At 38.4% G+C, this 15722-nt stretch overlaps 1 protein-coding gene across 1 annotated transcript in view; it reads right to left on the bottom strand.

Moving 5' to 3' along the window:
* LOC136876416 (uncharacterized) overlaps positions 1-15722 on the bottom strand; it is a 574260-nt gene that overhangs the window by 32012 nt on the left and 526526 nt on the right. Inside the window, exons 24-25 of the mRNA XM_067150371.2 lie at positions 13178-13307; positions 2781-3154 (exon numbers count right to left, since the gene is read on the bottom strand). Of these exons, the coding sequence (XP_067006472.2) occupies positions 2781-3154; positions 13178-13307 (504 nt within the window). The remainder of the gene's footprint in view (positions 1-2780; positions 3155-13177; positions 13308-15722) is intronic.

The raw sequence follows: 15722 nt of genomic DNA on the forward strand, positions 1-15722 counted from the left end.
AGCTATCATGCAGCGAAAAATCGTCTACATATAGCAACGGGATTACCTGAACCAGCAGGAGCAACAAAACCGTTTATGGCAATTGCGCCACCGAGAACCGATCCCTGTGGGAATCCATTTTCCTGAACGTGGTATTGCGAATATACCCTCCCTATTCGGACATGGAATAGATGAAGGGACAAAAAATTTGCGATACATACTGGCAAGTTACCTCAGAAATTCCACTGATGTAGGACTGATAGGATGCTATATCGACATGTGGTGTCATAGACCTTTCCTGAGTCAAAGAAAATAGCCACCAAATGCTGTTTTCAGAGAAAAGCATCCTGGATAGAACTCTACAGATGTACCAAGTTGTCCGTAGTCGAGCGAGCAGTTCGAAAACCACACTGGTACTCGGACAAAAGTCGCCTTTTCTCTAGGCACCACAGTAGTCTTTAAAGATAAAAATTGCATAATGTTGTGTATTGAAATGTATCACAATTAAATTGAAACAAGGTATAAAATGGTTCAACCTATTCAATACAAGGAAAATAAGAAATGTTATGTTACATTCTTATTTGATTAAAAGCAGTACCAGTTTCGACCTCTGTTCTGGGTCATCGTCAGCCGATTAAATAAAACTATAAAACAATGCATAGGAAAATAATAAATAAAGGATAAGTCTTTCATTAAAAGCAGATCAAGAAGCACTCTGACACAATAGGGATTAGCACTGCGTGATGTAAGATCCTAAAATCCAGTAGAAGTCGAAGATCAGTCATTTAAATGAAGCAAGATGCAAGTTCTTGAAGAGCAGCGTAACATACGTAATGTCCGGCACTGTGCTTCAAAATGTTTATAAGGATTGGTGAAAAGTTCAGTGAACAAGCTGCAAATACTGCTAGGCGTGAGGTTATAATACAATTTAATAAATTTGAAGTCCTAAAATTATATAGAAGTCGAAGAAAAGTCACTTAAATGAAGTAAGATGCAAGTTCTTGAAGAGCAGCACAACATATGTAATGTCCGGCACTGTGCTTCTAATGCTAATGAAACTCTGTGAATAGTTCAATGATCAAGTCTGCAAATGCTTCTAGGCGCGAAGATATACAGGGTTATTCACCTAACATGTTACACAGAAATAAATTCTAAATCATTAAAGATATCGGCATTCTGTTTTCACCAGCAAGTTGCGCACAAATTCTTCCACACTCTCACTTCAAACTGTTGCCCACCTAGAACATCTTTAAGCAGTCCGAACAAATGGAAATGGCAGGGCGATAAGTCCGGGCTGTAAGGAGGATGATCAAGTGTAGTCCGGTGCATTTCCTGTAGCTTGGAGACATTTAGAGCTGCAGTATTTGGCCTCGCATTGTCATGGAAGATGATAACCTGTGGAATCGGTCGGTCTCGTCTTTTGTGGCGATATGCAACCCTCGCCTTGTTCAACAGCTAGCAGTAGTACACAGCATTGATTGTGCGTTACTCATGCAATAAATCAATCAGCAAAATGCCTCGCCGATAGAAAAAAGCCCGGTTGCAAGAACCTTGCCAGCTGACAGTCAAGTCTTGGCTTTCACTGGTGCTGCATCCCCTTTCCTCTACGACTCCTTACTTTCTTGTTTGCATTCGGGAGTGTAGTGGTGGGCCCATGTATTGTTGCAGGTGATGATCAGACTCAAAAATGCATCACCTTCCTCCGCACAAACCTTGCTGTAAGCCTCCGACAGACCTCCAAACGCCTCACCTTCAGATTTTCGGTCAAAAGGCGAGGGACCCATCTGGAACACATTTTACGGAACTGTAGGTCATTTGTAATGATTGCTTGACAGCTCCCATAACTGATTCCCACTTGTTCTACAATTCCTGATACTCTCGCCTATCAATCAGAGTCAATAATGTCTTTTAACTGAACAAATGTTTTTGTCTGTAATGCTGGTCCGAGGACGGCGATCGTGTTGCTGAATTTCCACATTCTTGTCCTTCCTTCAATTTTTTATGCCAGGAAAACATGCATCCTTGACAATGTTTGATCACCGAACTGTGCAGTCAATCTCTGGCAAATTTCCACAGCTGTGACTTCTTCACAAGCAAGAAATTTTATACAGTAATTAAGCTTTGCGCAGTGGAGGGGTGCACCTGTTGCTCCGACATCTAACAGCACACTCTCCCCACTCCTAACGGTCCCGCCTAAGCATAGCAGAAGCACGGGGCCAGTCCGACCAACTGTTGATGTTCAGCAACAAAAATCCCGTTTATATTTGATCGACTTTTGTACTTCCCACTACCTTATGGAAAATGTGCCACTGTGTTAGTAGCTACTCAAAAGAAATGGACCACTTGAAACATTAATGACAAGTTTCATTTTTTAATGTTTTTTTGGCTTCTCCTTTCTTTTTCTTCTTCCTAGTAGTTAAATGTCGCACTAACTCAGACAGGGTTTTGGTGAACATGGGAAATCATGCAAAACCACCTTTGTTGTGCCGATGGCAAGGTTCAAATCCATGATATCCTGAATTGAAGTTCACAGCTATATGACTTGTACAACACAGCCAACTAGCTTAGTGTCTCTCCTTTCTATTGCTTCCTCCACAGACACTGACCTGTCACTGTATTTATACAATGTTTCACTTCAAGAGGACAGGTTCATATGGTCTCCCAACTTCAAAACATTCCCAATCTAAAACCGTTTGTCCCAAAACTATAGGACATGATTTAGGGATGAAAGAAGCGGGTTGAGAATTCTGAAAGTGGGTAAGTGAAGAACTGGAGAAGAAATAAAAAAGGCCAATACATACCTCATCAACAATACGAGTGTACTGCGGCTCTTCACGTCGATAGCTGTGGTAAGTCACTTGCGGGGTTCTTACAACCTTCTTCTCATACGAGTGTACAGTGGCTAGTAGTGGCGCTGGTTGCTGTCGTGCTGGCTGCTGTTGCGCTGACTGTTGTCGTGCTGGCTGCTGTTGCGCCAGCTGTTGTCGCACTGGCTGCTGTTGTGCCGGCTGTTGTCGTGCTGGCTGCTGTTGCGCCGGCTGTTGTCGTGCCGGCTGCTGTTGCGCTAGCTGCTGCCGTTCTGGTGGTAATTGCTGTTGTTGTGGCTGTTGTGCTTGCTGTTCTTCTTTAGATTCAGGTTTCGGTTCTGGTACTTTAGCTGGTGAGGTTACAGTATCTGCCACCAAAAGAGATGTAAAATTTAGAAGCCTGTATGACTTCCTTTTACAGGTTATTTAAAATAATAGTCTGCATTTCCTTTGAATTTGGAATTATAGTGGTGAAACGTACAAATATATGGATATGTGAACTTCAATTTACTTCATTATTGCTAAGTGCATACTTGGAGGAAGGGGCAAACTAATCCATTCTAAAATGATAGAACTGGCAAGTAGCATGCATGCATGCACAAAATACGGTAGACCACCAATTTCTATATGCAATGAGCTGGAAAAGGACAAATGAAGTCGTTTGATAGGCTAAGTAATGTGAAATGAATTTGCACGAAAATGCACATAAAATTCTGGTAAAAGAGTGACCAAGGAAGAAAAATAATGTTCTGTTAACAACAGCATTAGTGAAGGGGATGTCAATATCTAGCAATTTACTGGAGTGATTATTTTTTAATTTTTTTGCTAGCGTCTTTACGTTGCACCGACACAGATAGGTTTTATGGCACGATGGGATAGGATAGGCCTAGGAGTTGGAAGGAAGTGGCCGTGGCCTTAATTAAGGAAACCATGGAAAACCATCTTCAGGGCTGCCGACAGTGGGATTCGAACCCACTATCACCCGGATGCAAGCTCACAGCCGCGCGTCTCTAACCGCAGGGCCAACTCGCCTGGTGCCAACAACCTTTAGTAGTCTGGTAGAGCCAATGTAGTCAATAATAAAATCTACCTCAAATATCTCCTGATTCATTAAATATCTCAAATTTCTATTTTCATACTTTTAAATTATATTAAGGGGCTTAAAAAACAGTATGCTTCTCTTATTAGGCACTAACTTTGTATATTAAAAGGAAACTGCATAGGTTTTATCAGCCAGTACAACAATGCTACATTAGGCTAAATTGGTGGTATACTTGTTTTTCATGAACAATAATTCCATTACGAGCAAAAAAAGTACAGTAGAAGTCTGTTATAGTGAGTATGGGATATAACGAAAACCCCGTTTTAGCGACAGGTTTTTTATGTCCCTTCAATATTCCTATATTAAACTATACAATAGCCTTTGGTTACGAGAACCCTTTCACTGGGTCATCCATTATTATGAGATTTTAAGGTGTTTTATTTTCAGTTATCAGTATTTCTACATTTCAGCACAAAAAGCTAGCAAAAAACTATCAATTTTTTTTACACGTAACTCTCGACAATTCACAAACTAAATATTTGTATATTACTGTGATCGTTTTACACAATTACATTATAAAACCTCCCACAAAAAGATCGACACACATTGTAGCTGATATAGATGTTGATTCCCATAGGGAAGCTGAAATATTTGTCCCGATGAGCAGCAGGTCTCTCGCAAAAGATTTTATTGGCACCATTATACTCTTGTTCGTATCAAGCATTCACACGAAGCGGTAGTTCTTTCGAATGTCACAAATTTGTTGGGTTGGTCAACCTGTTATGGCTATGAATTGTTGCAATGAAGAGTTCTTTACTGAGCTGCTATTATTGCTGTCGAAAATGGTCGTTCCTCATGTTGTGACTGACTCTGACTCTTTTATTTATTGCTGTTGTATGCAGAGTAAAACCACTTCTTGTGTTGCTCAAGTCGCGATTTCCTTAGTGTGCGTGTTTAAAATTGCTTTCTGTGTGAGATATGAACAGACTGTGTTATTGTTTATTTAAAAGATCAAGTTTCTTTCCGTAACGTGCGAAGAAGTCGTGTAGGCCCTATTAGCGATATTAAAAGCAAACTGACTTACTATGTAGTGTTCATTTAAATTTGTTTGTCTTCAGTTTTTGGTACTGTGAACAGCATAGTTTGAACTGTCGGCTGTTTCTGAGTTGTGTTTGGGAGTCTTCATTCCTTTTAAGAACAGTATCGGTAATAAAACAAATCCACTTCGTTCTGCTGTGACTTAACACATTACAATGTTGAGTAGGAAATGAAAATCCTTAGGTTTGGCTACAAAATATGAAATTGTGCAGGCTTGTGAAAAAAGCAGTGTGAGCAAAAGTGAAATAGGTAGGCGGTATAATTTAACATCTTCGACTCTATTTACTATCCTTACAAATAAGGAAAAAGAATCAAAGACACTGTTTTAAAAGGCAGCATTCCAGACGGGAGTAAAAAACTGCAATGTGCGGACCATGCTGACCTTGAAGCTGCCCTTTTTGAGTGGTTTACCCAGAAACGAACTGCAGGAGTTCCCATTTTAGGGCCCGTGTTAAAATCCAGTGCAGCGATGGATGGTTAAACTGCTTTAAAGCCAGATGTGGCATTTTGCTTCACACAATAAAAGGCGAATTGGGAAGTGTAAAAGAAAAAGCCGTCAATGACTGGCTTCCAATACTCCATGAAATTCTTAAAAGGTTCGAGCCCAAAAATGTCTACAATGCTGATGAATCTGCACTTTTCTATAATTTATTACCCCAAAGGACTCTTGTGGTGAAGGGCGACCCATGCAAAGATGGGAAAGGCAGCAAAGAACGACAACCGTTCTTTTTTGCTGAATCATGGACAGTAGTGATAAACTGAAACCGTTTGTTATCGGAAAGTCAGCCAACCAGCGAGCATTGAACGGCGTGCGTAACATTCCATGCATGTGTGAAGTGTACATGAAAGCATGGATGACACCGGTGTTTTTTAAGCAGTGGCTTCAAGCATTTGATTCGAGAATGAGATCGAAGAACAGAAAAGCCGTTCTTTTTATAGACCATTGACCCGCTCATCCCAATGTTGAGTAACGGAATACCGAGAGTTGGTATTCCTACCACCAAATTGTACCTGCGTCCTACAACTATATTTAAACTCCTTAAACACCACTTTCGTACCAGACGGATCAACTCATTGATGCGTAGACTTGAGATAAAACAAGTACTGAATTGGAATGTACTGGAAGCTATCTGAGGTAATGCAGTGTCGTGGGAAACCGTATCTCCCGCTGCAATTTCTGCATGTTTCAGACACGCTGGCTTCTGACGAAGTGAAACAAAAAGCAAAATTATTGAGGAGGAACATTGATTCACTTAAAGCGTTACTACAAGTATAAGAGTAGCCCGATATTCACGAAATTTGGAATTCCTCATGATAGAACTATGTACCTGCAGATAATTACATAATTGTTTCACATTTCCTTAGTAATTTAGTTTCGTGTGATAGAGTTCGAAGCACTCTTTGAGACAGAGACCCAAGTCACACTCCTGGGAGCAGTACACCGACGTCTTCTTTTCGCTGTGTTTTAAACACACGATACATGTCTGAGATTTGGATTTCTTACTCTTGGGTGCATATTTTCTGATAAAATGTCTTTCCTGCAACCTTGGAACTGTATTATCTGATGAGCACCGGCCTTGAATATTTTGTTCCCCAGCTGAGCGAGCGTATTTTGTAAACAAACCTTCCACTAGCTGAACCCGATAAGATAACTGCTCAATGTTTGTCCCTGTGACCTGTCTGAATATTATTAGACAATTTAGGAATCTGAATTCACTGTTGAAAACTTCCCTCTGAATTGTATAATTATCCATAGTCTCCTACACGAAATTTCCAAGAACTGGTTTCTACCCATCGTCATTCTCATCATTTACCACTGGATCCACCACAGCCACATCATCTATTTCATTATCACTGCTGCCTAATAGTGTCACTAGTACTTCCGACTAAATTTTCATCTGAATTATATAATATTTCAAACACGTTACTGTCAGTTAAACCACGGCAGGAGCTACCATTGAGCGCGGAGCGTCACATGGACTGATGAAGCTGCAGCGAGACCGAAAGCAGCAGGACGAAACTGAACGAGGGAAATAACAAACCAACTCGATACATATTTCAGATAAAAGGTCGAGACATTTTCCTTCAAATGAGATATGTACCATGAACAACTGGTTCTCGTATTGTATGACAGAAAGCAGCACTAACTCATTCCTACACAGAGCGCTCGTGGAGAGTAACAAAAATATTACAAGTCGAGAAATAAAGACAAATACAGGGTTAAAAATTAAATAATTGAAAAAGAGGTTCAACCTATTCAATACATAGGAAAGAAATGTAGTGATTACATTTTTATTTAATAGTAAAAATAAATGGGACCGGTTTCGACCCTAGTCCAGGTCATCGTCAGCCGTAAAAACATGTAAAACAATGCATATAAAAAAGAAAAAGAAAAGAAATTGAAGTTAGATGGTATTGAGGAAGGATAAGATAGGGAAATGAAGGAGGGGTAGTTTAGGGTGGGTTAGGAGGGTGGGTTAGGAGGGTGGGTTATTTGAGGTAGAAAATGTGGGTGGGAACTTTGTAAGGCATGGAAAATAGAATTGGGGTTTTGGAATTTGGAATTTTTGAGAAGAAGAATTAGGAAGTCAAAAAGGATATTGGGTTTTTCAGAAATGTCGTTTAAATTGAAATTAGGGTTGAAGTACTGGTCAAGGTGGATAAAGCAATTTTCAGTAATGTTTAAGAGGGGGCCTTTGTTAATGATTTTAAGTATATTCATGTCATTGTCAATACTGGTGAAACTATGCTTGGAGTCTTGTTGAGGAACGCCATTAAATACAACAGATTCTCTGCCATAGGACAGCACATACAAGACTCCAAGCATAGTTTCACCAGTATTGACAATGACATGAATATACTTAAAATCATTAACAAAGGCCCCCTCTTAAACATTACTGAAAATTGCTTTATCCACCTTGACCAGTACTTCAACCCTAATTTCAATTTAAACGACATTTCTGAAAAACCCAATATCCTTTTTGACTTCCTAATTCTTCTTCTCAAAAATTCCAAATTCCAAAACCCCAATTCTATTTTCCATGCCTTACAAAGTTCCCACCCAGATTTTCTACCTCCAATAACCCACCCTCCTAACCCACCCTAAACTACCCCTCCTTCATTTCTCTATCTTATCCTTCCTCAATACCATCTAACTTCAATTTCTTTTCTTTTTCTTTTTCATATGCATTGTTTTACATGTTTTTACAGCTGACGATGACCTGGACTAGGGTCGAATCCGGTCCCATTTATTTTTACTATTAAATAAAAATGTAATCACTACATTTCTTTCCTATGTATTGAATAGGTTGAACCTCTTTTTCAATTATTTAATTTTTAACGTTAATACTTTCAATACGGAACAATGAAATTTTTATCTTCAAATACAGGGTGGCGCACAAATAGTTGACACATTTGAAAAGCAAATATAAAATGCAACTTATGTACTATGTTGTTAAAATTTCGTTCACACCTTCCCTGTTTCATGGAAATATCTGTACAGGTGACACCGCTGCTTTGTCTCCAAATGCCTGCATTCCAGTGAGCCATGGCAGACCACGGCCGACTCTCCGTTCAGCAGCACGCCAAAACAGTTATCTTTTATTGCGAATCAAAAAATGTTACGGCGACACAAATGAAATTTCGAGCTGTATTTCAGATTAGGTGGGCACCAGCAAGGAACACCCTCCTTCGCTTATACAGAAACTTTGAAGAACAAGGCAGTGTGAAGGAAGAAAAGCGACCACGTGCACCAGCAGTTCGGTCTCCTGTGGGTCTCCATGCAAAGCAGTCCACACAAGTCAACACGGGGAGCTTCAAGAGGAAGTGAAATATTGCGCCATTCAGTTCAAAGAATGTTACACGCTGAACTTCAATTGTACCCGTGCAAAATGACTGTACTGCACAAGCTCAAAGATTTTCACAGGCATAAGAGATTGCAGTGCACCTTATGGACTCAAGATAAAGATGAAGTACTGTTTAACACTTGGTTCACCGAGCTCGATAGCTGCAGTCGTTTAAGTGCGGCCAGTATCCAGTATTCGGGAGATAGTAGGTTCGAACCCTACTGTCGGCAGCCCTGAAAATGGTTTTCCGTGGTTTCCCATTTTCACACCAGGCAAATGCTGGGGCTGTACCTTAATTAAGGCCACGGCCGCTTCCTTCCCACTCCTAGCCCTTTCCTGTCCCATCGTCGCCATAAGACCTATCTGTGTCAGTGCGACATAAAGCAACTAGGAAAAAAAGAACCACTTGGTTCTCTGATGAAGCCTATTTTCATCTCAACAGGGCAGTTAATAAACAAGATGTGCGGTTTTGGGCTACAGAAAAACCAGATATTATTCATGAAAAAAAAAAAACACGTATGGAGAAAAAGTGAGTCTATGGGTAGCTCTGTCAAGTCATGGGTTAACTGGACCATTTTTCTTCAGTCAGACAGTTAATAAACAGCGATACAAGGACATGCTGGGGAATGAATTCATGCCTCAAATTCTTGCTATCCCTATTCATATGCAGTGGTTTATGCAAGATGTTGCAACACCTCACACAGCTAACGATGTTCTTGAGTTTTTGAGGGGAGTATTTGGTGATCGTGTAATGTCTCTTCATTACCCACAGTACAACAATAATGGCGGATTCTCATGACCTCTTTAAAGCCCTGATTTAAATCCTTGTGATTTATTTTTATGGGGCTATTTGACAGAAAAACTCTTCACTTCAAGACTTCAAAGCTGTATAGAAATGCGTGCTCAGATTGTGCAGCTCTGCAGTGAAATTCATGAAGACCTGTGCCGCAAAGTCGTCAGAAAGATGCGTACTCGTCTCGAAGAGGTTATCCGCTGCAGTGGAGGCCACGTTGAACCTGTGATATAGTGAAATGTATTTCCAGAGTCCAAGCTGCCTGTGCCTAAAATTCATTAGTGTTCTGTGAAAAATAAAGTTGTTATCCTAAAATTAAATGTGTCAATTATTCATGCGCCACCCTGTATAATAAATAAACTGCACTCTCAATGCACAAATAGAGCAAAGAACATCACGCGAAAAGACAAACTTCTCAGATAATCATTTCTTTATTTTATTATGTGGGAATAAAGCAACCAGACGTAAAAAAGCCAAGATTAGTGCTAAGACTTACTTGACAAATACTTATTCTTGCAAAAAACAAGTACATTTTAGCAATCTTTAATTCTTATTTACAACACTGATAAACCCAAAAATGTCTTCTTGGAAACAAAACAATTTGCATATCCATAACACCAAAACTCTTCGCGCTATAGCCGTAAATGTGAAACCACGTATTGGTCTATACCACGTATAGAGGTCGGAACTGAGGGGTTTAAGTGCCAAGTGTTTCATGTCATTGTGTATATAATTTATTATATGTTTTAGGAGAACCTATTGATAAGTATTTTAGGCAATTGCCATTGTGTGTATAATTTTGTCATGATTTTTGTCAACCTATGGAGATGTACAGTAAAACCTCGTTAATTCGAAGTCGTTGGGACTCAAAAATCAGACTTTGAATTACGTGATTTCGAATTAACCGCCAATTCGCAATTCAGAAGTACCAACTCTTGCCGAGTTACAAAATGTTCTAAGGTCCGGTACTGCATGCAGTTAACCTTGATTCACAGTTTATACCTTTCAAATGCCATGAAAAAAGAACTATTTCCAAAATGTATCCAAGAAGGTGCATTTACAGTATTCGAATAATGCACTTGGATATCTCACTGGCAAACATAACCTCACGCAATGAAAGAAAGAAAAAAAAAAGCACGATTCAAAGACGAGAAGAAATCTATGCTGGCTCCCACGCGCAAGTGCTTTATTCATTGGATTACTATACTGTGTGCATTTTAGATGCCTTGTATTTACACAGAAAGTACACGATGCCCTTAAAATCGAACTTTCCTATGACTCTATCCTTGTACGATTTCCCGCCATGGCACTTCTCTCGTACTTCAGAAATGTTAACACTTGCCACGCAACAAAGTGTTCTAAGACCCATTAATACATGCAATCACCTAGATTCACAGTTTAAACTTTTCAAATACCATGGAAAGAACTATTTCCGAAATGTGTCCAACAAGGTGCATTTACAGTGTTCAAATAATGCACTTGGATAAATCACTGACAAACATAACCTCACGCAAGGAAAGAAAGAAAATCGCACAATTCGAAGACGAGGATAAATCATGCTGGTTCCCCTGTTCAAATGCATTATATTTTGTATTTCTGTAGGCTACTGTTTGCATTTTTAGATGCTTTGTACTGGCATGGCAAGTGCCCGACGTCCTTAAAACATTGTGGCTTATCGAACTTTCCTATGACGAGGGAATAAAGTTTCTTGCTTCCATGTGCATTGCAATGCACTACAATGACCCCCACCCCCGACATATGTACCATTCCCCGGCTGGCACTTTCTGCTTTAAAACCATAAGACCGTTTGGGCTCGCATTAAAATAAAGCAATGCAGTTTCGTCGGCAATGACAATATTCTTTGGTGCCTACGAATTTTATATATGAGCCACGTTTTTTCGTCAACTGTCGGCATCGCCGGTGTTCGCGGATTCTGTTTTTCCGCACACTGCCTGTTGCGTGATATTACGGCGTTCCTTAACAGGTTGAATACAAAAGAATTCCGATTTCATTCAGTTTAGCAATCATGAAGCGCACTGTAGACCCACCGGAGTGAGTGTAAGTGCGGAAAGATACCCCTCCACGTTTTGAAACACGCGTTCTATTATGACGCGAATAAATTTTGAGTTGAAATTACTCTGTAACATACTATTGTTTTAAACTGTAAAGGCAGTTTCGAATTAAAAGTCTGAATTTCGGTAATGGGGCCGACATTGTACTTCGAATTATGAATTATCCGTATTTCGAATTAGGCGGAATTTTGAATTAACCGATTTAGAATTATCGAGGTTCTACTGTATGTAGGCACTCCCCATGATGATTGTCATCAAATTCCCATTGATTTAATTATCTATAAAAACTGATGATGAATCCAAGGGAGTTGAAACCGGTCTTCACTTAATAAATTTTAAATATTTAACATTGTATTGAATGGTGGAACATCCCACAAACTCTGTTATATTAGTTACACGTACGGTTTGGTTTATGGAATTATTTTAACTTCGTAAATAAATGCTAATTTTGGAAAAAACAGATGCTAATTTTGAAACAAATAGATGCTAATTTTTCAGGTCTCCAGTTATACGTCAACACGGAAATGAAAATCATAAACTAGGATAATACACAGTTTAACATAGGAATTTTGAAGACACAGCAAAATATTGTCATTATAACGGGGTTCTCATTAAATGCTGTACTCGCTATAGGGGACTTCTACTGCATGTCGACATGTCAGGTACACTATGCCTATTCCTTGCATTGGATGGTCTCACTGAAATTGAGCTATAGTGACTATGGTAAATCTTGTTGTGTTGGCAGGTATCTGAACAACAGGTCTGGGTCTGGCTCTATGGCCAGTACACCTATAGAGCGTGTGCTAGTCATTTGTGGTCGGTCATTTGAGCTGAACAACTCATATCCCTGCCAACAGAACATGAATGACAGGGGCCACCGTAACTCAGGGAGAGCATCTGACATGAAATTGGAATGTTGAGGGTTCATTTTAATTTTTGTTCATGCTCTCGACAAAGCCTAATAAGCTGAACGTCTATTACAAATTCTACAAGATTTTTACTTTTCATTTTAAGGTTGTGTATAGGTCTGGATGACTAGCTCAGAGTTTACAAAGAATATTCTGGATTGAAAAGAACTAGTATATGTCTTCTTAGTTTTGTATATGTGTCTGGTATGCCCTTGATTAACAAGGCTTCTGTTATTGGTGTCAGAACTGTTTCATGATTACTGTGGTTCTAAGAATGTCTCCTATCTTTAAGTAAGCATGAAAATACAATTCTAACATGATGAAATACTCTTTCCTGTCTGGAATTCCTATAAGTTTGTGAATTTTAGTAGTTTCTATACGTAATTACGTATGAAAGTATACTATTCTGATGAATTCTATCATTCCACAATGGGGTTTCCTTCCATCTTTTCTTCATAGTAAATCATCATTCAAAATGACATGATAAATTTTTCCTGTTGTAGTCTTGTTTCATTAAATATTTTTGTGAGTTGGTATTCATAAAGTACCAGACAACCTGTGTGCTACTTGCCAGATAAACTGAGTAGAAAAATGACTAGCTACAACTGTAGCAGAGCAAAGAATTCCACATACCTGGCTTCTTCTCTGGTGTTCCTTGAATCTTCAAGTTTGGGGTTGTGATTTTCACTTTCAGCTTACGCCCTTCCAACAGTAAACCATTCAAGCTAATAGCAGCTGTTCTTGCCTCCTCGTGTGAACGAACCTGTAACATTATTTTTGCGATAATTTTCAGCTGACAATGTACAATATCCACAACATTAAAAAAATTGTATGGTACACTTTGTCTTTGTGGCAGTCTGCAAATGCTGTAGGAAAAATTTAAAATAAAATAAACTTAGGGAACTTTTAAGTACATTACAGTTGGATACATTCAGAAAACTACCCTTTCATAATATTTGACACAATCTCTACAAATGAATTACCATTAATATAATACTTTTCAGCTAAACGCAGTAGAAGCTGCATTATCTGGAAATTGATCATCCAAAAAGTTCTATCAGTTAGAAAATCAATAAGGGCTTCATTCTGGTCCACTAGTCCCATGAACTGGCAGTGAGAATTTGAAAATCCCCTTGCAATTCTATGAATGCTCCCAGAAGGTGTGGTGAAACTACGTTAACTGTTGCCTCTGCCATTCTAGTTTTGTGTTCAACGTGTTCTGTGTTGTTTCATTAGAACTCTTCTGCAGTTTCATTAAAGAAGAAAGTAGAAGAGGAAAAGAATGGTGTTAATAATAATAATAATAATAATAATAATAATAATAATAATAATAATAATAATAATAATAATAATAATAATAATAATAATTTAAAAAAACAACTTGAGTATGACCAAAACCACAAATTCATGAATGAGTAGTGACAATGGATTGTCTACTAGCTACAACAATATTTCTCAACATTCTTAAAAATTGTACCTGTAAGACATGACTGGTTTTCTATTGTACCCGCACCACATTTTTTACAAAATTAAGGTTGAAAGTTAATGACATGACAACAAATAATAGTAATACTGGTATTACAAATGTGACGAAGTATTGTTATTCAAATAATTCAAATATTGTAGTGTAACACAATGTGTTTTATTATCGTTAAGATCAGTTCAATAAAGTTTTATAATTAAAGTTTCAATCAAACCTTTAAAATGAATTGTATTTCAATGGGAAGGATGTGCTCAAATATCATGACACAGTTTCCCGATGTCCACTTGACCAAGCAAGACTTTCAAGAGGAGGTCCAGCTCTACATTTAGCCTATTATGGTTATTTTTCAGGTACAGTATGGATGAAAAGGCACTCTCACATAGGTACGCTGTTGAGAAAGGCATCATGAACTTTGTAGCATAGCAGGTGATGTTAGGAAATTCAACTTGTTTCTGCAACCAGAAGTTTGCCAAAGATGTTTTCTTGAAACTGCATTTCATTGTTTCATCACAGGACAGTTCAATGATTTCTTTCCTTTGTTGAAAAGGAATCTAGTAATCTGAAGTCTCTCACTGCAGAAAAAGGGTCGCAAAGCCAGAATTCACTGTCAACAGTATATTCTCAGGAAAGTATTAGCAAAATCTTCAATCAGACCTACACAATGTTCTTTTATGTCACACACAATGTAATCATGAAGCTCAGTTTCAATTTTTGTCTATGAAAGTTTTTAAGAATGGAAAGAATGAAAGTCTTCTATTCACAACTTCCTTAAAGGCAAACTGAAGTTTCTTTTTCAGAGCTTTTATTTTGTCCTGAACCATGAAGAATGTCATGTGTTTACCCTCCAGACCAATATTCAACTCAGTGAGCCACTGGAGGATGTCGGAAAAGAAAGCGTCTGCATAGCCACTGTACATCTGTAGGCCTATCACTCAACTCACACTTACTACTGAACCGAACCTTGGCTCACTATTGCATGTTTTAATCTTTTGACCAGTGAGATTTTAGGGACACTCGCACCAGGAGTGTGTTTTTTCTTCAAAATTTTGAATTCTTAATTTTAAGTTATTTTAATTCTAACCTTTATCTATTAATACATTTACATAAGTTACACTTACGGTGCACCAATTTAATTGAAATCAGTGGCGTAGAAAATATTTTTTTCAAAATAATGAAAGGTATAGTAAAATCGACAAAAAAGTAATTATTCTCTATATGTGATCAAGTTGGTACCCTTTACAACACACCGACTTTATTTTACAACAGTTTCACCTATCAAAATATCTTTAGCGTATGGTGCTGACGCAGAGAGTCGAGTTTTTCATCGTGTTCAACTTCTGTATCGTTTCCAGTACAAACAATAAACAAAACAAAACAGTTGCCAGGTAAACATAAAGAGTCTCTTCGGTTATACGCTGCCACTTATGTAACTTTGACTTTTCCTTTACGTCTGTATTTTTTGTAACGAATAATTAGTACTTGTTCATTTCTGACGCAATGAAGTTCATAATAATATTACGATCAACAATTTCTTTGAAAACTGACACTTCAAGTCTTGAATTATTGTCATTATCATTCATATGAATATCACTAACCCCTGAATTTGATGGATAAAAATGAGCAGAAAGCGTAGGAAGAAACCTGCCTACATAACTCTACTTTCTTCCTTCGGTTTGAAAAGCTGACAGCTTAGTC

The sequence above is a fragment of the Anabrus simplex genome, chromosome 6 (genome assembly GCF_040414725.1).
Source record: "Anabrus simplex isolate iqAnaSimp1 chromosome 6, ASM4041472v1, whole genome shotgun sequence".
Taxonomy (NCBI): Eukaryota; Metazoa; Arthropoda; class Insecta; order Orthoptera; family Tettigoniidae; genus Anabrus; species Anabrus simplex.